Consider the following 23,410-nt stretch of genomic DNA (forward strand, 5'->3'; position numbering starts at 1 on the left):
TTATCAAAACTCATACAACATCACAATGGAGATGACAACTGAGCCTTGGGAGGACTGTTAATGTTTGAGACAGATAAATAGAGTGCATCCTAAGCAGGAAGTATGACATATGAAAACATCTTAGTAAATTAGAGAGAATGAGAAAGTTGGGGAACTACCAGTTAATGATAGCTGGAGTGGAAGTGTCAGTCAAGGTGGAATGGAGATGGAAGTGGTGGTAAATCAGAGGCTAGACCAGCACGAAGCATGAAGGGCCTTGAGCTGTGATTTTATGCTGGAGATAATGAGAAGACCACTCGAGGGTTATAAATGAGATAATGATGGCATCACGTGCCATTGTTAAAATCTCACCATGGCGAGGAAATGGTGGAGATAATTAGGGAAGGTATGAATCTTAATCCTAGAAAACTTGTAGATGACTATAACTACAGTCAGGATGCAAGATGATGAGGGACTGCCTTAGGTCAGTGATGGAGGTGTGGAGCAGCAAGGAAGTACTTAAGAACTATATTAATGAAAATAGGAAGTAATAAGAGGAAGAAGGTAGTGAAATAGTACTAAAGGGTAAAGTTGAGACTGTTCTCTGAATCCTACTAATCCTTAATCACATTTAAAGGAATTGGAACCTTGATGGCAAACAGACACATTTTATGCACTTATATATTGAATATTTCATTATTATATTCCCCAGAATGAGTGCCAGGAATTCATAAAAACATTACCTCAGGAAGAAACATAGTCTAGTGTTGTATGTTAGTTGCTCAGTCATGTCCAACTCTTTGCAACCCCATGGATTATAGCCTGCCAGGTTCCTCTGCTCATGGAATTCTCCAGGCAAGAATATTGGAGTGGGTTGCCATTCCCTTCTCCAGGGATCTTCCTGACCCAGGGATTGAACACAGGTCTCCTGAATTGCAGGCAGATTCGTTACCACCTGAGCCACCAAGGAGGTCCTGCTGCTGCTGCTGCTGCTAAGTCACTTCAGTCGTGTCCGACTCTATGCGACCCCATAGACGGCAGCCCACCAGGCTCCCCCGTCCCTGGGATTCTCCAGGCAAGAGTACTGGAGTGGGTTGCCATTGCCTTCTCCGGAGGAAGTCCTAGATATTTCTTATGAAGACATTAAATCTTATTAAAAGGAGAAAGTTAAAAATAATGAGTTCAGAGTTTGTGGCATATCCATGAAATGGAAATGAATTTAAGCTTAGAATTCTTTTCTGTTGTGAGGAAATTCTTTTATTTTTTTTGACATGTAATTCATAGGAACTGAAGTGTTCACCCATATTCACAATATCATTCTAGAATTTAATCCAAATAAGTTTCTTCTTTGGCAGGATGACTCTTTGAAGCAACTGCAGGTGGTTCATCAACCGTGGATCTTGCCAAGTGACACAGAAAGCGAAGGAGTAGAAGCAGAACAAGAGAAACGTGAGTAGACACTGCTGTTTATTGACAAACTGCTTTTAGCCAAAGGACGTTCATGATGATGGCACATTATTTTCCTAACATCGAACAATATCTGCAAAAAATTCAGACTTGTTTGTGGAGCACATGTAAAGTGAAGCTATACTTTCCGGCTATAAATCTTGATTCAGTGATGTCTTAATTGTGGTGCAGAGACCTATAAGCTTAACTTTCTGAAAAGAGGTGTAGTATCTTAAAACAGGAATTATTCTTTCTGAAGACCAATATAAAATGTCTATTTGAATTGTGAGTCTTCTATTAATACTGTAGATTTATATCCGTATAACTTGTGGTTATTAAAATGTTTTGAAGTATATTAGGAACTGCTCACTATTATATTTGAAATTATCAGTATTTGTTAAATGAATAAATTGATATACGTAAAGCCGTTCTAAGTTCACAAAAAGATTAGTGTTGTAATAGTACTTAAGACAGTTAGTATATCTAGCCCCTGATTTAAGTCATTGGATTATAACCATAACAAAGAATGAATGACTATAACTTGGGGGTAATTCAGTGCGTGCTCTCGAGGTATTACTGACATTCTCAGACAGATGGGTTCAGCATTGTAGATGAGAGGTTAGTGTCTGGATTGTTGAGGAAAAACGTTGATTTTTAAAACAATGAGATATCAGAATTTTACCTTTTTTTTTTTTGTAGCCTGTAGAGAGAAATAAAAATTGTAAATAATAACCTAGTCCTCATGATAATTGGTATGAAGTGATCAATTAACTGTTCCCTTGAGCTATAGTCATCAGAGATACCTGATATGTTACAAGGTAGCATGATTCTGTACCAGAGAGATTCAGGAAATCACTCTTCCAGGTGAAAAGGCATTTGTAAATATCCTGATCCTGCTTCTTTAACTGTAGGCTTATGTGGCTAGAAAGAACATAGCCAGGAGGGGGACCTATGTGGTAAGAGCTCAGGCGAGAGGAGGAGACAACTGCAGTGACGTTCAGCTGGCACATCCAAAATGCAGTGAATAAAACACTGTCATTGTACAGACTCTAGTGGAGGGAAACACCTTCTTTAGAAAACAACTGATGAAGACTCTGAAAGCAGACTGTAGTTTAAGCAAGTATGAAAATAAAGAGCAATTTATCTTTTAATCTGTTTTTAATAGGAGAATAATCTAGAAGATCTTTAACATAAAGGATCCTAACTAAAATAGTCTAGGAAAAGGGCAGCATAGGATAAAAAGAGAATCCCCCAAATCTAAAAGAACAAGTGGCCCACAATTTTTACGAAAACAAAGGCAAGCATGTTTATACCTTTTACTCCCCACACATTTAAAGATATGGAAACTCTCATTCTAGAGTTTGGATTTAATAATTTTCATCAATTTTTTTAGGTCTTTGTAAATTTTGCAGTAAACAAACCCTTCAAGGGAATGTGTGTGTGTGTTCATGTGTGTGGTGTATAAAGATAGTGTATATAATTGGGATAGTTTAACTCTTAGATTCAACACATATGTGCCCAACATGGGCATGACCAGGTAAACAACACCTTTATAAGATGCATAGTGTATTAATTCTATGTGTGTGCTATAATTTTTAATGAACTAAAACTAAAATCAAGAAAGTATTCATCAAAACGGTATTTAATCCAAGTCTAAATTCAGACTAAATTCCTTTCCCTCAAGTCCGTATGTCTCCAACCAGTATTAAGTCTACAAAATAGGTTAATAATGCAAAGGAAATTAAAAATTCCCCAAACTTTCTTCAACTCTTGTCATCTAATCATATTGTCTTTCTGCATATACTTTCACAAGGTTTTCATGATAAGTTGTAATCATCTTATCTTCTATTAGAATGCAGCTTCATAGAGGAAATGACTCTGTTCTTGTCTTCTTATTTAGTTACATATTAAGACCTCAATAAATATCTGAAAATTTAATGAATTAATACATAGATTTATTTGGTACTAACTTATCAATAAATAAATAATTGTGACTGAATAATTGTCATAAAAATATCTATAGTTTTATTAAAATTTTAATGTTGGGTTTAGAGTTTAACTATAGATTTTGCCGTATGGTCAATCAATTACTCTGAGGAAGGTCATTCTTCAACTCTCCTAACCATAGACCTAGAACCAAAAATATTTGATTTCAGCCATGTTGTACTTGGAGGTGACCCTTGACAATGGTAAATTGTTTGAAATAAAATCAGGATTTGAAAATAATTAAGTGGTAATAGGAGCCATCTGGAAATGGAATGCTTGTTGGCAATGTAGCCAAACTCATAGCACAGAGATGCAAGTGCTTTTCCAGAGCAGGATCCAACATTTAAGTACTGGGTCAAGTGTAAGATGGAGCCACTGAGGTTATGATGAAAGTGAAAGTGTTAGTCGTTCAGTCGTGTCTGACTCTTTGAGACGCTGTGGACTGTAGACTCCCTGGCTTCTCTGTCAATGGAATTCTCTAGGCAAGAATACTGGAGTGGGTAACCATTCCCTTCTCCAGGGGATCTTCCTGACCCAGGGATTGAACACGGGTCTCCTGTATTGCAGGCAGATTCTTTACTGTCTCAGTTTGTATTCAATGTATGAGGTTTGTGGAACAGCTGGCAAGATATGTACAGATCATTTACCTCTTTATTTTCTCAGTGAGAGAAAATAAATGACATAAATCTATGTCGTTCCAGCGTCTGATTTAGCGTCTAGAGGCCCATATATTAGAAATGTATGAATAGGAAAAGGACAAGAGTCATCATTCCAGTGGTAACACCTGTTTCTTGACTCAACTTCCTATAAATTATATGTAGATAATTTTATGGAATTTTCAGATTTCTCCTGAGACAAAATTATCTTGGCGGAAAGTTTCAAAATAATGTCAGAATATTCGTAGTGGTGCATATTTCTTATTGCCTCATTTAAAACTAAGACTTATCACAAGTAAGTTTTATAAAAGAGCACCATTTAGGAAAATATGTCTTGAATAATTCAATGGGAAGCTTTAAAAACTTTTATTGTAAACAAGAGAAGCAGACTCCTTAAGTAGACTTTTTCTTTCTACTCTGATTTTGGTATAAAAGTCTACATCAGAAATTTTAAAAACTCATGTCAGGACCATGCTTGTTTTTAATTGCTCAGATTATGATCTGAAGTCACTAAGTAACTGAAATGATAGGCACGTGTACCTACCGGGGTACTTGTTTGCTATTCATGTTACTGGACTCCACTTCAGACCTAGTCAATCAGAATCTCTGTGCATGGAACTCTGAATTCTGCATTTCTAATAAGCTCCTCCATTGATCTTTGCTTATTCGAAAGGCTGAGAACTACTGGAATGAAAAGTCCAATGAATCAGAGTGTTGTGTTTTCAGAATTTTCTCCGTGGTGTTGTTAATCTCTGGACCTTATTTCTCTAGGCAGCATTTCTATCTGTAAGTTAAGTTTAGATATCAAATGTGAGGATGGACAAGAAGAAAGGCTGAAATTCAAGGGAATAAATGTGGAGTAAGATTGAGAGTCAGGTCCCCTAGTCAGTAGGTTCAACATCTACAAAGGCACACGTCATTAAACAGCCTCAGTCAAGCCAGCCAGCACCCTCTGACTACATTTTGGGTTTTAAAAAATGAGTTGTTATTGTTTAGTCACCAAGCAGTGTCCAACTCTTTGCAACCCCATGGATGTAGCCTGCCAGGCTCCTCTGTCCATGGGATTTCCCAGACAAGAATGCTGAAGTGGGTTGCCATTTCCTTCTCTAGGGGATCTTCCTGACATGAACAACCAAATCGAAAATAAGCAAACAAATTAAAAGCCAAACCAAAGAAACGAATCAACAGAGATGCCCAAAATAAAGAAAGAAGAGCCAGATGAAGTGGGAACTAATATAATAGTGATTTGGATTTAGGTCTGAGGTCTCACTGTACATAAAAACAGCAGATTTGACCCAGGGTCTGCTTAAGGCCGGGAGGCTGGCAGGATGATGCTGTATAAAGTCTGTTACCTGGAAAAGCAGCCTCAGGTGTGGAAAGGGAAACAAAAAGCTGGACTTTCCAGCTGTCGAAAGCAGCAAGGTAGTTTACTATTTGTTCTAGGGTTTGAATGAAAAATATAAATATATTCATCAGAAATCAGATTCTCAGATTTGTACCTTGACTGTTAGGTTCCAACTTAAACTACCTATATTGTTAGGAACCCAAAATTGTAATAAACATTGGGCATTCTCATTAAGTGTATTTTGAATTAACAGAAGTTAGTGTTAAAGGTTGCAGTTGGCAACCTCATTGAAAACATATCAAAACTAATTTTGATAGTAATATTATATAATTTAAAAGTATGTTATGTTTCAATATTCTTTCCTTCTGTGTATGTTTTTGTGTTAATGCTAATTAAAAAATTTCAACATGCATATTTATCTCTTACAAAAGCATGACCCAAAATCGACATTATATTTTTATTCTTAATTCTTTAGTTTAGAATAATTTAGAATTCCAGAAACATTGCCAAAATAATACAGAAAATTTATATATTACCTTTACAGTTTACCTTAGGTCAACATGTCATAAAATGTTGGTAAATTTACAAAACTAATAAACCGATACTACTATTAACTGACCACTAGACTTTATTTACTCATCATGTTTCCCTAATTGCTGCTGGTCTTTAACAGTTTCTCAGTATTTCCTTATTTTCCATGACCTTGAACCTTTTGAGGAATACAGGTCAAGAATTTTGTAGAATGCTGCTTAATTAGGATTTATCTAATAGTTTTCTCATGATTAGACTGTGGTTATGTATTTTGGGAGAAAAGACCAAGAAGGTGAAACACCCTCATCATTTAATATTAGAGAGTATGTGTGATTGACATGATGATACCCGACATCACCAGGCCATGGTACTGTTTGCTGGCTTCTCCCCTGTAAAGTGACTTTTAATCCACCTTCTTATACAATTCTTTGGAAGCAAGCCACTAATTCTTGCTCCAGTTATATGTATTTGGTATACTTGCTGGTGTCCTATAGAGTCTCTGAGTAACTGTTCATTTTTCTTGTGTGCATGTGTGTGTGTGTTCTTTAGACTGGATTTCAGTTGACCTATCCTTTTATAATTTGTATCTCTTTGATGCTAATCTCCACTGTGTAAGAGTTTATTCTCATATTTGAATTATTTGACATAATTTCCTTTAGAGCCCTGAATATAGTTGATTAAAAGTCCTTGTCTGGAAATTCCATCATCTCGGCTTCCTCAGGGAGTTTCTGTTGACTGCATTTTTTTCCCGCTTATGGGCCATGCTTTCACATTTATTGTCGTATGTGATATTGTGACTTCTGGTTTGCTAACTTTCCTAAATTAATTTTGTAAAGCCTATGTAGTTTGTTGTATACAGTCACTGAAATCTTCGCCCAGTAACTTAGTTGTCAGCTAGTGATTGGACTTCCCAGGTAACACAGTGGTAAAGAATCTCCCTGCCCATGCAAGAGATGCAAGAGACGCACACTTAATCCTTGAAAGATTCCCCCTAGGGGGAAATGGCAGCCCACTCCAGTATTCTTGCCTGGAGAATCTCATGGTCAGGGGAACCTGCAGGCTGCAGTCCATGGAGTCACAAAGATCTGGACACGACTGAGCACAGTGCTCATGTGATTTGCACAATGATTGGACAAAGTATTGATGTATGCCATGAACATTCCAGAAGTTTACAGCGTGGCTTAATTAGAGCCTCTAAGCCAACCAGAGGTGAGATCCTTATCAGATCTTTCCTGAATAGATGCATAGCACTGAACATCTGTGTGGCCTTCTAGAGCTATGCAGCTATGTCGAGTTTTTGAAAACTTCCTGTGGACATATCATTTACTGTATTTTCTTTTTAATTTTTTGGTAAGTCTCTTGTTTGCCTCAGGCAGCTTCCATATAAAACTATTACCCCTGATTGTTTTTGACAAATGTTATACAGACAGAGTATCTCACTGAGTGATGTTAAAAAAAATAAATACCAGTGAGGCATTTCCATATAGGTCAAATAGTGACAAATCTCTAGATATTTGGGAACTCTAAATCTGTTTTGTCCCCTCTAGTAGACCATAGGCTGCTTGTTTCATAGTTACTATTGTTGTGAGGATACTGATTTGCAAGGCTCCCACAGAACCAGAGAGAAGGATATTAATATTGGGCAAGTTAAAACCCTGCATAGTTATTATTCCTATTAAGATTCAACTGATTTTCTTTAATGAATGTTCTATGGAGTATTATAAGCCTTTCTCTAATTTCCAGAGTTTTAAAAAAGTTGATTTTAGTGATTTTTCCCTGTGTTACATTCTCATTGTATGTTTAGACAAGCAGATTTTTTGAGCTATCTATACTCTCATTTGGGGCTTTCCTGGTGGCTCAGACTGTAAAGAATCTACCTGCAATCTGGGAGACCTGGATTTGATCCCTGGGTTGGGAAGATCCCCTGGAGCAGAGCATGGCAACCCACTCCAGTATTCTTGCCTGGAGAATCCTATGGACAGAGGAGCCTGGCAGGAAATAGTCCATGGGGTCAAAAAGAGTCGGACATGATTGAATGACTAAGCACAGCACAGCACATACTCTCATTCTAGAAGTATTTCTCCTCTCCTATTTTTCTTGATTTTACAGCCTGGTTTTCTCTTTGCCCCCAGAGTATGATATCTTCGTAATGGGTTATAGAATCAGACAGTATCTGCTTCTTTAAATCCAATCTCATGAAAAACTATTTAAAACAAGTGTTTGGTAAAATAAGTTTTGAGAAATTTTCAGTTCAGTTCAGTTCAGTCGCTCAGTCATGTCCAATTCTTTGTGACCCCATGGGATGCAGCCTGCCAGGCTTCCCTGTCCATCACCAACTCCCAGAGTTTGCTCAAACTCATGTCCATAGAGTCAGTGATGCCATCCAACCATCTCATCCTCTTTTGTCCTCTTCTCCTGCCTTCAATCTTTCCCAGCATCAGGGTCTTTTCAAATGAGTCAGCACTTCACATCAGGTGGTCAAAGTACTGGAGCTTCAGCTTCAGCATCAGTCCTTCCAATGAATATTCAGGACTGATTTCCTTTAGGATGGACTGGTTGGATCTGCTTGCAGTCCAAGGGACTCTCAAGAGTTTTTTCCAACACCACAGTTCAAAAGCATCAATTTTTCAGTGCTCAGCTTTGTTTATGGTCCGACTCTCACATGACTACTGGAAAAACCATAGCCTTGATTATACGGACCTTTGTCAGCAAAGTAATGTCTCTGCTTTTTATTGAAAAGTTCTAGATATCATTATATTTGAGAGGCTCTCAATTGTAAGACATCCCTTTTCAAGAGGAGCAAGGCAGCTCTACAATTCTAAGTAAACAGATCAAGTGTAACCAGCATCCTGGCTTAAAATAGGGGCAAATGTTGTTCATTGTTGACTTGAAATACTACAGAGTCTCTTCTAAAATATTTAGTAAAGTCACCAGGTAGCCCCTGCTTGATTGTATTTATTCCAGTTTTTCTTTTTTTCATATTTACTGAAGTCCTTTTTACAGAATGCCCATTAACTCCTATTTTCTAGAAAGCCTATAAACTGCAAAATGCCTATTAACTGCTCAAAGAACATGTATTCTGGGATTTTACAAAGTGCAAACCTAGTCTAATCCCCTCCACTTCAACTCTCTCAGCTTAGTGGAGAAGAAATTGATGCTCTAAGAGATTGTCATCTTGCCGCATCATCCAGTTAATAACAGAAGCAGGAGCAGAACCAAGAGCTCCTCTTTGGGTCCAGTGATATTTACCTCCTTTTCCTCATCTTTCACTAATACCTCAGTTTATGCTGTGACTCTTGAGAGCCAGAGTTTACTTAGGGCAGTAAGGAAGGCAATGGGATTCTATGTCCACCTAGGATATGGCCCAACTTCTCATCTTAAACAAAAACCTTTGTTCTTCTTAACTTAACTTCTAGTCATTTCTTTCCAGGTAGTCTCCCAAAATTCGTATGTGCACAATGCTTGAGGCAATGGAGTTAGGGTAGCACGGCTGATTATCTTAACCAGTCTCAAGATAAGGACTAACACTCTGCCAAGTGAAGGGTAGAAGGGGCGGCTTGGGGAGCAATGGACTGTAGATAACTGAAAGACTCAAATGAGTTAACACACAATTATGTTAAAGTGTCAGGGGTACATGATACTTGAAGTTTTCAGGATTTTGATAGTATGAGGGACATGGCATCAGAAATGCAGACTAGAATGCAACTATACACACCTCAGGAGACAAATGAGACAAGGCTAACAAGACATTGTTCAGTCGCTAAGTCACGTCTGACTCTTTGTGACCTCATGAACTGCAGCACACCAGGCTTCCTGGTCCTTCACTATCTCCCTGAGTTTGCTCAAACTCATGTCCATTGAGTCAGTGATGCCATCCAACCATCTCATCCTTTGTCACCCCCTTCTCCTCTTGCTTTCAATCTTTCTCAGCATTGGGGTCTTTTCTAATGAGCCAGCTCTTCACCTCAGGTGGCCAAAGTATTGGAGCTTCAGCTTCAACATCAGTCCTTCCAATGAACACCCAGGACTGATCTCCTTTAAGATGGACTGGTTGTATCTCCTTGCTGTCTAAGGGGCTCTCAAGAGTCTTCTCCAACACCACAGTTCAAAACCATCAATTGTTTGGCACTCAGCCTTCTTTATGGTCCAACCATAAAGGAAAACCCCAGCTTTGATTATACGGACATTTGTCAGCAAAGTGATGTGTCTGCTTTTTAATATACTGTCTCGGTTTGTCATAGCTATTCTTCCAAGGAGCAAGTTCTTTTAATTTTGTGGCTGTAGTCACCGTCTGCATTGAATTTGGAGCCTAAGAAAATTAAATCTGACACTGTTTCTGCATTTTCCCCATCTATTTGCCAAGAAGTGATGGGACTGGATACCATGATCTTTGTTTTTAAATGTTGAATTTTAAGCCAGCTTTTTCACTCTCCTCTTTCACCTTTTTCAAAAGGCTCTTTAGTTCCTGGTCACTTTCTGCCATTAAAATGGTATTATCTGCATATCTGAAGTTGTTGATATTTCTCCAGGCAATCTTGATTCCAGCTTGAGCTTCATCCACCTTGGCATTTTGCATAATGTACTCTGCATATACTAGATACTCTGTTTTCCTTTAAAAGCCATGTATTTGTAGAGAAAAGGCATGCACACACTAGAAACAACCCAGAATGAAGCAATAATATTAATCCAATAGTAATAGCACAAGGATAATTAGGAAGACAAGATCTTAAATTTAAGAAAGACAAATACTTCTGGCAAACTATAGTAGGTTATTTTTGAAGACTAAAAAAATCTTGATAATTCTTTGTCTCACTTTTCATATTCAAATTCCTATGAGTGTACAGAAAATTCTAAAGCTTGTCCTAAAACATTTAGGGGATCTGAACTCATCCCAGGCAATAACTATTCTGAATTAAATATATCAACATTTGTATATTTGGTGTTATTATTACAGAAATATTTAGCACACCTACAAATATATCACCATATCTATGCTTTGTATCTGTTATCATAAATATTTATGAATTAATATTTAACCAATAAATATAAAAGTAAGTTAATAATTGCTGTTAATGATCTATTAGAGACAAAACATTCTCGTGTTAAAGTGAAATTTTCATTATAAACTGATTGTATATAATTATTTTGGTGATAAATAAGTTTTTGCAATTTCTAGAAACCAAGGCTCTGGATTATTCATGTGACATTCTTACTTGGAAATGTTTCCCACATCTGTGGTAAAATTCTGATATTATGAATGGTTCAATTGATTCCTAAGCTCCTAGAAAAATTTTAAAGGGTAACTTTTAATAACATATAAAATTTAATCTCACCAAATAAACTATTATTAAGCATAAAGGAAAAATGTGTCAAGTTACTCAGCAATATATAAGGTTACATGCTGCAGACTACCTGCTTTGTTTATTAAAACTTCCTTGTCACATTCAATAGCTGTCAAAAACTTCGTAACTGGTATCAGAAAAGGCTGTATTTAAACAAGACAGCTCAGAAACAATGATTTGAAAGGAGCCTGGCTTAAGCCCACATTTTGACCTCAAAGGGTCTCCTGGAGAGACAGGAGACAGGAGGCAACTGGGACCCCTCACCACCCGCCTCAAGGATATAGACACTGGCTGGAAGAAGCCATGTGGGAAGCTTGTTCTAACGCGAGGACACTGGTGCTGGCAAGCCCCAATCTGAAGTCGTCCCTCCAGCGTATTGGCACTGGGGGCTTACCTATCCACCAGCAGGCCAGCACTAGCCATGGGCCCCCTGGGCCAGGAGGTGCATTTACATTTAAGGTCCTTCTTTCCCTTATGGTTCCCAGGCTCATAAGTTGCAGAGAAGGGATTCACACTCAGCTGCATCTACAGTTGTCCAATTCTCAGATTTTAACTCTCAGAGACACATTGCATAGGGATAAAGGAGACTGCTATCCTTCAAGGTTCTCTGCCAAATACTTTTCGCCTTTTTCTTACTAATCAGGAATGATTTATCTTTCCACTTGTGAAGCTATAGCTCACTTTTCCGTTTTTCCTAATTATCATATGTCTTTTCAATTCAATATCTTGCCGTTAATATGCCTTAACACTGCAGAGGAGAGAACAATTTTTGACCTCTCCCTTGAGTGGGCTTATGGATGGGGGCTCAGTGGGCTCAGTCACTTCAGTCATGTCCAACTCTTTGCAACCTCAAGGTCTGCCAGGCTCCTCTGTCCATGGGATTCTTCAGGCAAGAATACTAGAAAGGGTTGCCATGCCCTCCTCCAGGGGATCTGCCTGACCCAGGGATCAAACACATGTCTCTATGTCTAACCTGCATTGGAAAGTGGTTTCTTTACTACTAGCGCCACCTGGGAAGCCCCCTCATTGGTGGCACGATTGTCTTATGCAATGCTCTTACATATTATCACAGGCTGTGAGAGTTCATCTTGTATCTACTAATTAGAATACCTGCCACCATGCAGGGTTTCATCTCAACCAACCTTATTATTTCATTCATCTTTTTCCTGCTACTTAAGACTCAAGCGCTTACTTCTGAAACTAAGTTTTCAAAAAAAAATCCAAGAATGAAGTATTCCCTCCAGAAGATGCTATATTTTCATTGTTTTGGTTAGACTAAAAGGGAATGAAATATTTGTTATTAGGGTCTGGCAAGAAGTTGTAACCTGAAAATAGACACTGCAGCTTAAGAAGTTATTTGTAATAATAGACATAATATAGAAGGTATACAAATATAGACTAGGAGTACTAAGCGCAGAGTTTCAAAAATATGGCATAATAAATGTTTTTCACTGAAACAATTAGCATATATTCTAATAGATACATAATTTAATAATAAACTGGGAAAATTGTCATATAGCCTAACAAAACTACAAAATCTATTTGGGGGATATATTAAGAATTATAGTATTCAGTTTTTCCTTAAAGTCTATTATGAGTCACGGACATTTTAAAGCTCATATAGAAACACATGTTTCTCTACAAAAGGAGAAAATGGAAAAAGACTGACATTTTTTACATTTTTGTTGTTATGTGCTATGTAGTATCTCCTTTAATTCTTGTGACAACTTGGTGTGTAAATGATATTACTGATTTTATAAACTCTGATTTGTTAAAAACCTGTTTCCAAGGATGTACAATTAGTAAGTACAATTTACATTCGAACTTAATCCAAAGCCATATGTTCTACTCTGAAATGTCATTTCATTTCTAAAAGCTTAAAAAAGGAGGGAGGGAGAAGGAATATGTGTGTAGATAATATCAAGAAAGGAATTATTTAGCTGAGCACTGAAAGAGTTTGTATCATAAAGAAAACACTATAAAACATGAAAATAAGGGAAAGTGACATATAAAGAAACAAGCAGTAATATATTTGAGTAGGAAATCTGCTTTTAATATAAACTTCAACTTGAGATAGTTATATTTACACTGTGCTCCAAATTATTATCTACAGGCAAAGTCATCCAGAAAATTAAGGGAGGCATATATGATAAACATAAAAATTAAAATTTTGACAGTATAAAATAAATAACATTGAGTAATTATATTAAGCACAGTTTCAGTTCCATAGTATGCTATTAAAAATAGAACAACTGTTCAAAGCATGCTGCCAAATTTCTTCAAAATGACTTGTTTTGAAATGTTGACTAAATATTCCAAAACTGTATATCAATTTAGTATATTTAAACATTCTTCAGACCAAAAACAACTTTTCTCTATATTCATAAGGATAAATGCCATGACTTTCCCCTTCATGTTAGGACATTAAGGTTTTTCCATTTGTTAACTTTTAAAATAATTTTCTGAGTTGCTTCAGTTGTGTCCGACTTTGCAACCCCAATCAGACTCCTCTGTCCATGGGATTCTCCTCTAGGGGATCTTCCAGACCCAGGGATCAAAATCAGTCTTTTATGTCTCCTATACGGCAGGTGGGTTCCTTACCACTTAGTGCCACCCGGGAAGCCCCTAGTTACATAAGGCTTTATAACTTATAAGTTGCATCCACATACTTAATTCCAAAAATAGACCTATTAGGGAAATTTTGGTCTTACCATTCTTATTTTATGCTGTAAGTGTTCAACACATATTTATTTAATAAATATACATTCAGTATTTACGTGACGTCGCTCAGTCGTGTCCAACTCTTTGCGACCCCATGGACTGTAGCCTACCAGGCTCCTCTGCCCATGGGATTTTCCAGGCAATAGTCTGGAGTGGATTGCCATTTCCTTCTCCAGGGAATCTTTCCAACCCAGGGATCAAAGCCAGGTCTCCCGCATTGTAGACAGACACTTTACTGTCTGAGCCACCAGGGAAGTCTATAAATGTTTACTGAATGAACTGAATGAATGAATGGATGGATGGCTGAATTTAGTTCAAATTGGTTAAGTGACTTGAAGACCACTTGAGCAGAGGCCAAGCCTCAGTCTCCTCTTCTGGTCATAATGTCTAGAAACATAGACAGATGTGTATCATGAGTGTACATAGTATACATAGCAAAACACGATACATTCAGTGACGTTGTGTGACTGTGAACACTGTGAACACAGTGACTGTGTTCAGTGTGTTGTTCCTCTGTAGTAATGATGGTTCCATTAGAACTGCGATGAACATGGCGCATTCAAGCAGCATATCCAGCCATCTCTATACGTGCATTTGTGATGCATTGCCTCAGCTGATTGAGTGGCTGGTTTTCACTGAATAAACCACTCAAGAAGAAAGAATTAGAGGTTCTAATCTGTAAACAAACGTACTATCTTTATTAAGATACTCTTTAGCTAGACTTTACAGCCACTCATGGCTTGTTCTTCCCCTCACCAAAGCTGCTTTGTTTCCTACGTCCCCACGAGTTTGGGGAATATTCTCCCCCACACAGGCAGCCCTGATGCACAGAGCACAGCAGTATTCAGCTGGACGCTTAAAGTCAGTGGCCGTATGAGGATGTTATGCCGAAGTTCAGTTCAGAAACTTGAGATCAGCTACTTCTGCCTCTTAGTCCTGTTGTCCTTGGCCACTCTGCCTTGCCCCATGGCCCCTATCAAAATAAAATCTTCTCATGTGTTTGTATTCTTAACCACTGTTGACATATTTCCCAGATCTTTCCACTGTGGCCTATGGAACAGGAATTTGATTTGCAAACTGATCACTTTGGTGCTATTCAAAGAACACTCTCCATGCCTTTATTGTCTTATTCAAAATGGTTCCTAGAAGACACTGCTTCCCTTTTAGCCTTCACCAGGAAAAGCTACTCCTTTCACTTGCCATGTATTAAGCACCGTGGCGTAGCATTAATATTCTGCCTGAATGTTTTTTAGGCTCATGCCATTTGTCTTGCTGTTCTGTGTCTTTCCTTGTCACTGTCGTCTCATCAGTCACTTCTGTTCTTTCTTGACGGGTTGACATTTGGTTCATTGGTTTCCCTTCTACCACACTTTATCGTTAGAAAATTTTAACTTTCATTTGAGTCCAAAGTCTTACCATTAAAATTCCTTGGCCCTCTCCAGTCTAATGCTCTTCTAAGGCAGTGTAATTTTTTTTTCTTATCAAATGCAAAATAGTATCCTACTCTAAGATTTTAGATTACTATAGTCTACAGTCTATCCCAAACCTTTTATCTTTGAGATTCTCTAGTTTCTGTTAAACCCACACTTCCATCTTACTTTAGTACCCAGACACATCATTACTCCTTTTTCTTCAAGTATGCCAGACCACAGTTGACTTCAACCTGAAGTCCATACTACATAGTACAGTGATATTCAGTGTGTGGTCCACACACCAGCTGCATCAGCCTTTCATGGGAATTGTAAGAAATGCAATTTCCTTGGGCATCACCCAATGTCTGCTAAGTCAGAAACTAACTGTGGACTCCAGAAATATGTGTTTTAAAAGCCTTCCAGATAATTCTGATATACAGAATTTAAGATAACCACTAATACAGAGCATTAATTCAACTGCTCTCCTGCCAGGATCTCTAATGTCTTTGAGTGATGAAGAATATTTAACTGTGAATGCATCATTATTCTAATTCAAAACCTCTCTATGTGTAAAATTTCAAAAAATTTATCAAGTTCTACAGCTTTATTCAGCATCTACATATAAAGGTTGGGACTTTCAATCCAAATGTTTGTAGTTCTTCTTCATCTAAATTTGAATGTTCTAAAACTGTCAAATGCCCAATGCTTAATGATACTTCCAGAGGTGCTTCCTTTATAACCCTCCTCTGTGCTGGACTCTGAGCGATGCTAACTGACTCAAGTCAGATGTATTGGAAGGGGTAAAGTCAGCATTTGAGCTCAAGTCTGAGTACAAAACTTATGCTTTCTCTTTGGTTGCTGAGTTTTCTGTTTTGCATTGACATGCCTCTATTCTAGCTGAAGCAGTATTTACAACATACCTCTGTAGAATTTTAAAAAGTGAGTTATATGAAAATCTATTATCAGATAACTTTGATAAAATATCAGGTTTAAATTGTTCCCTTTATTATAGGACTTCGAAGAGCCTTTAATATGCTTGTGTGTATTTTGAGCCTCCGAAAAAGCAGATGGTATGTTATGTTGAAAAGTCTTTGATCAAAGAACCATTTGTGGATTATCTATATTGACACCTTGCAGGACTAGCATTCTAAAATCTGCTTTGGAAAACTTGGGTTTAATCTATTTCCTTTCTTTTCAAGAAATGTGAAGGCTTATCTCCCTTGCTGCCTGTATTTCATTTTCTTTGATCTTCTGTTTTTATTTCCTTGCTCTTTTAATTAAAATACTCATGTCCCCTTGTTCTACTAGGTTCTGCTCTTCTGCCTCAAGGATGCCTTCAGAGGAATCACGTTTAGCATATAATATTATGTGTGTAACATTATACCACTTTTTGGACAAAGGTCCATATAGTCAAAGCTATGATTTTTCTAGTAGTCATGTACAGATGTGAGAATTAGACCATAAAGACAGCTGTGCGTGCATGCTAAGCCACTTCAGTTGTGTCCAACTCTTTGCAACTCCATGGACTGTAGCCTTGCCAGGCTTCTCTGTCCATGGGATTCTCCAGGCAAGAATACTGGAGTGGGTTGCCATGCCCTTCTCCAGGGGATTTTCCCGGCCCAGGGATCAAACTGACATCTCAAGACAACTGAGCACCAAAGAATTGCTGCTTTTGAATTGTGGTGCTGGAGAAGACTCTTGAGAGTCCCTTGGATTGCAAGGAGGATCAAATCAGTCAATCCTAAAGGAAATCAACCCTGAATATTCATTGGAAAGACTGATCCTGTAACTGAAGTTCCAGTACTTTGACTACCTGATGCAAAGAGCCAACTCATTGGAAAAGATCTTGATGCTGGGAAAGATTAAAGGCAAAAGGAGAAGGAGACAGCTGAGGATGAGATGATTAGATAGCATCACTAACTCAAAGGACATGAATTTGAGCAAACTCAAGAAGACAGTAAAGGAGAGGGAAGCCTGGCATGCCGTAGTCCATGGGGTCTCAAGAGATGACCTAGTGACTGAACAGCAACAACAACAAATATTATGTGCCAGGCATTACAAATATAGTATATACAAGTAAATACATACCACTTTATGTAAATCTCATGATAATTTTGTGATGATTATGTTAACTTACAAATGTTATAGCACCATAATATGTGACATGTATATATCCAGACCTGAACATGCTGTGTTAGGGTAGTAGTCTGTAAAGCATGCCTTTGCTGCCGAACCCATGCCGGATATAAGAATTACAACTATGATTAGACGGGATCTTCTTCTTGCGATCCACATATATATTCATAGCACTTATCTTGAGGGGCCTTTTGCCCTAGTTTTTACTTAAAATCAGAAAAAGTTTAAATTGAAATGGCTTATGAAATGAGAACCAACACACTTAAATAGTTAAATTATGTATGATTGCCATCACTATATACTCTGAGTGTCGTGTTGATGTTGATTTCAGTTAATCTTCATAAGAAATTGATCAAACCACAAGGGAACTGAGTTTCATTGACTTTTTTTCCCCTGGTCCAGTACATTACCTCTTTTTTTTCCATTGTGCAGGTTCTGCTGATCTTCTTCTTTGTGTTCCTTGCTCTTCTTGTCCAGCTCTGGTCTACTCCGGTATGTTTGCTCAGGGCACTTAATGTCAATGTCTGGTAATGATGGGCACCACTTAAAATGGCTCAAACCTAGATTTTTAAAAAATGCATAGTCTTTATGACCTATAATGAGAAAAAGATTTTCCTCCTCCATGATGTTTTCTCTTTCTTTTTGTGACATTCCGTGGATCTCAGGCTCCTCGTTGAGTCTGTGTTCTCCTCTGTGGAGGAAGTGGGGTGAGGATGTTAAATCTCTTGTCCATGGCAGGAAGATCACTTCTAGATATATGTGAGATGCAAACATTTACCCTCTTTGTGCTAACCCTAACCCTAAGATACTATGAAATATATCTTAGAGACATAGAAATTGTCTCAAAAAATTTCATATCCTGGGACATGAGGTTACTCTATGAACTGGATGTATAGAGATGAAGAAGTCTCAATATCTCTCTCAGGGATGTTACCAGGAGGAGTAAAGCACTGAATATGTCCATAGCACTCATAAAATCATAAAATATCAAAATAAGAAAGAATCTGAGATTGATCTACTTCTCTTCCTGTTTCACACTCACCCCTTCTTTGAAACACCCCTACGAAATGGTTAACCAGCTTCTATGTAATGGTGGTATACCACCTTCTGTGCTCTGCTGTAGTTGCTCAGTGACCCAGTCATTTTGTATTAAAAAATCACCTAAAGAAATAATTTCTGCAGTGCACCATTGTGTAGTTGTCAAAATATTATTATGTTCATTACACATGCTTTATGATAAAACAAGGAAAACATAAAAAATGGAAACCGTCTAATGGCCAAGAAAGGAAGATTGATTTTAAAAATTACAGCAATCTATATAATGGGTTACTGTGCATCTATTATAAAGAATGAGATGTGTTAATACATACATAGATTTTTACTGATATTAACTGGTTCTATCTAGTCATATCCATATATAATCTGATGTGTAAATACTTTTACAATATCATTTTATAAAAAAGTGAGTCATAGGACAGTATACTAGATACAACTCATTTTTTGTTATGTATAATGCATAGACACATACTCAATCATATACAGCTGGTCCTTGAACAGTGTGGGTGTTAGCACATTGATTCTTCACATAGTTGAAAGTCCACATATAAATTCACAGTCAGCCCTCCATATCCGTGATTTCACATCTGTGGATTCAGTATCTTGGATTTTGTAATACTGTAGTACATATTTATCAGAAAAAATATTCATATAGGTAGACCTGCACAGTTCACACCTATCGTTTTCATGGGTCAGCTGTATTTACATCTACAAAATATTGTCTGGATAGTTTAAAAAGGTCTTGAAAAGCTATCTGCACCCATATGTTCACTGCAACATTATTTACAATAACCAAGATATAGAGAAAAACCTAAATATCTATTAATAGATGAATAGATTAATCAAATGTGATATGTGTATTTATATGTCTATAGTTTTAGTTGCTCAGTCGTGTCTGACTCTTTGTGACTCCATGGACTGTAACCCCCTAGGCTCCTCTGTCCTTGGGATTCTCCAGGCAAGAATATTAGAGAGGTTTGCCATTTCCTTCTCCAGAGGATCTTCCCAACCCAGGAATCAAGCCCTTCCTGACCCTTGAAAAAGATAGGAATCTCCTGCATTGTGGGCAGATTTCTTTACCATCTGATCTCCAGGGAAGCTACAGGGAAATGTACACACATATGCACACAATGGAATATTATTCAGCCATAAAAAATAATGAAATCTTGCCATTCTCAACAACATGGGCAGAACTTGAAGCCATTACGTTAAGTTAAATTATTCAGACAGAGAAAAACAAAAACCACATCACCTCATCTATACGTGGAATCTAAACAAAATGAAACACCAAGCTCATAGATACAGAGAACAAATTGGTGGTTGCCAGAGGCAGAGAGTGGGTAAAATGGATGAAGGTGGTTGAAAAGTACAGACTTCCAGCTATAAAATAAATCTTGGGGACATCATGTACAGCATGGTGACCACAAACAACAAACGTGAATTTCTTATGTTGTTAAAAATATTTAAAACCTACTTTAAAAGAAACCACTCTCCTATTTTGTCCCCAAATCTGAATCCTTGTCGCTGCCTTCCTTCTGGTTTGGTCTTTTCATTTCACAGTCAAAAACTGTTATCTTCCTTCTACATAATAACTCTACCATTGCAGGGATGTGAAGAATATGTGATTTTCTTTCTTGGGCCTTAAAATGTTCTTTGCATGACATACAGGCATACTGCCCTTCAGTCTAAGAGATTTGAATGTGTAAACTCATTCATCTGATTTATATTAAGTAAAGGCCTACGATGAATCAGGAACTATAACAAAGAAGGACACATGACTGTCACAGGTGATGTCACAGCTTATGTGTGTTATTCTCTCAGTTGTGTCTGACTCTTTGCAACCCCATGAACTGTAGCCTGTCAGGTTCCTTTGTCCATGGAATTCTCCAGGCAAGAATACTGGTGTAGGTAGCCATTGCCTTCTCCAGGGGATCTTCTTGACCCAGGGATTGAAACCCTGTCTCCTGCATTGCAGGCAGATTCTTTATCATCTGAGGCACCAGAGAATCCCCAGTGTCACAGCTTACTTGATGATAAAGTCACACATTATATTATTATTCACATGCAATTCTGGTGATTACTGTTATATAAGCATTAGGATTAGATAAGTGCATGCAGCTGGAGAATGCTAGCTTGACTAGTGGTCAGGAGTCCTGAGGAAATGGTCTTTAAGGCCTGAAGGATGGGACTTCCCTGATGGTCCAGTGCCTTCCAGTGCAGGGGATGCTGGTTCAATCCCTGATTCAGGAGCTAAGATCCCGCATGCCTCATGGCCAGAAAACCAAAATAAAGAAACAGAAGCAATATTGTAGCAAATTAAATAAGGACTTCAAAAATGGTCCTCATCAAAAAGAAAAAAGAAAGCCCTAAAGGAGAGAGTGAGATAAAGGAGTTGGCAAGGATAGTTGGGATAGATAAAGGAGAAATATGCACACAGATAACCCAACTCCCTTCTTCCTTACCTCTCTTCCTCCCTTCCTCCTCTCTCTCCCATCAAACAACCACTTACTAATCAACCACCACACACAAAGGATTCTTTCAAGTCCTGGGAGTCATTCAGAGATTAATATTCTTCTTTCAAAGTGTTTATGATCTAGTCCATGAATATTAGATATAACTCGGGTAAAAAGCATTAAAAAACATATAAAATATTCTTGAAGCATGGACATATTCCCTTGACATTCTAGTCATATTTTTCTGGGGAAAAAGGCAGTTCTTTCCATCAAGAGTGTGGACAGATAGTTTCAGTGCCAAAGTGGAACAGACTGACTCACTATGCTGCTCTAGTTTTCTAAATTCAGTCTCAGAATTCCTTCAAGGAGAGTAATTGTGTACACACCTTGCACGTATTTCTCATTGGCACTATTAGGAGGGAAGTCCATCTATTTTACCAGTCCAAGTTATTTTTGCATATTTTGTATGCAAAGATGTTGTATACAGGTACCAGAAATGGACATAATGACAGTTAAATATGGTTACTAGAGGTAGTCCTCTAAGGTCAGTGCCCCTGTAAAAGTTCAGATGGAGTAGAGGAAAGCATGAAAATCCCAATCTTTCTTTTTCACATGTTGTGCTATAGGCATATCATTAAGTGCATCTTCTTTTGTTTTCTTTCTCTCCGACAGGTCTGTGAAGCAGGCAGAAGAAGTTACAAGTGGTCCTTAAAGGAATGGCAATTAATCAAATCCTTATGTATAGTTCTAATTTTATTTACTACGTGTAATCATTTAAAGAATGGTTATTTTTATAATATCAATAATAAACAAGTACTCTTGTAACCAGGGGGTGCCTAAGTGTGTAATCAACAAAACACTAATCCTGGCAAAGGATTCTGGGGTGGTCAGGCTGCCTGCTGCCTTTTGACATGGTTAGTGTCCTGGGTTTAGGTTACTTTATACCTAGTTATTAAGATTGCTATTTGATACATTAAATATTGCCTGATTCAAATAACTTTGCTTAAAATTTTTCTGTATTTTAACTTGTCTAGGGTTTTCTACTTCTTATATTTTTATAATATTTTCTCATTTTTTAGATTAATAAACATACTTATCCACACGTGCCAAGATAAGCCATTTAGGTCTCTATGGGAGTTAGCTATTGTGTCATCACCTGCCATATATATTTTTGTGCTGCAGCAAAAGGCATATTCTCCACCACTGCCCCTTCCTCTGATTATCTTCCCTATTCCTACCAAAACAAATAATTGATATCTTGATTCCATAAGGTAAATCAACAAGGAATGAAGTGCATGGCCCAAAGCATACTCAATGAAAATTGTTTGACCATTTATCCAATCATTGAACCCAATTAAGATTATCCATTTTAAATTTGATATATGCCCGCTTTTGGAATGTGTTATGCATTGATGCTACCAAGTGAATGGAACTAAGTACATTTTATTTAGCTTATCGTCTGTTTTATCTGACTTGTAATCTAAGTTTACTTTCTGGACCTTTAAGGCATACAGTTAAATTATAAAACTGCGTGTACAACTGTCAAAGAAACAAACATTAAAGGCCAGAACATGACTAAAGAATAAACAAGGAAATTCTGATTGTATGAATGAAGTCAGAGTCCTAAATGAAATAATATAATAAACTTTCTTATATTAACATTTTTGTGTACATAGAAACTCATGAGAGTAATTTTCATAAAAGTTATTCTTTTTTGGGGGGGTGAGGGGTAGAAACAAATTAAAGGCTTAGAAACCAGTTTATTTTTGAACAGAAAAGAGAGAAGACATGGAAGTAAGTTTATGGGACCACACCACTCCTTTATTTAAAAATCCTTACCATGAAGTATATCTTCAAAAAAGACCTGAGAATACAAATGTTCTCCCTGTTGAGAACTGACTTTCCTTAAAACACATCACCCCAGTGCCTTCATCTGAGCCAGACTTCCCTCCAGCCATCACTTGGTCAGTTTTTGTCCACCTCATGTCTTCTGACTTTTCCTAGAGACAGTCACCCTACTAAGTGCCGTGTCAAACTCAGAAACGAGATCCACCAGGCCATCAGAGTGTATATTCCTGAAAATGCTACCACTAGACATGAATTAAAGCGGCAAGGACAGATTTTATTCCATGATAAATTACTTCAATAGAGAAGAGGGTTCAGCATGAACTGAACTCAGCTTCGATTTGTATGAAGTGACTGGATGTTTTAAAGGGAGTGAGGAAGGAGGGAGGAGGGATGTCCAGGACTTGAGCCGGAGTCAGGGAAAGGGAAATCTATTAAAAGCGATAAGGGGAGTTGATCCACCATCTGGTCCCGCTCACTGGTTCTCATGGAAGTTTGACCT

The 23,410-nt window shown here is 37.6% G+C and overlaps 1 protein-coding gene across 2 annotated transcripts in view; it reads left to right on the top strand.

The window, feature by feature from the left end:
• C9H8orf34 (chromosome 9 C8orf34 homolog) overlaps positions 1–22,722 on the top strand; it is a 336,866-nt gene extending 314,144 nt beyond the window's left edge. For both annotated transcript variants that reach the window (XM_027973026.3, XM_042254288.2), the window contains 3 exons: positions 1,335–1,428; positions 17,987–18,046; positions 21,736–22,722. In XM_027973026.3, the coding sequence (XP_027828827.1) occupies positions 1,335–1,428; positions 17,987–18,046; positions 21,736–21,743 (162 nt within the window). In that variant the 3' untranslated portion in view covers positions 21,744–22,722. The remainder of the gene's footprint in view (positions 1–1,334; positions 1,429–17,986; positions 18,047–21,735) is intronic.
• Positions 22,723–23,410: the final 688 nt, after the last annotated feature.

Source organism: Ovis aries, chromosome 9 (genome assembly GCF_016772045.2).
Source record: "Ovis aries strain OAR_USU_Benz2616 breed Rambouillet chromosome 9, ARS-UI_Ramb_v3.0, whole genome shotgun sequence".
Taxonomy (NCBI): domain Eukaryota; kingdom Metazoa; phylum Chordata; class Mammalia; order Artiodactyla; family Bovidae; genus Ovis; species Ovis aries.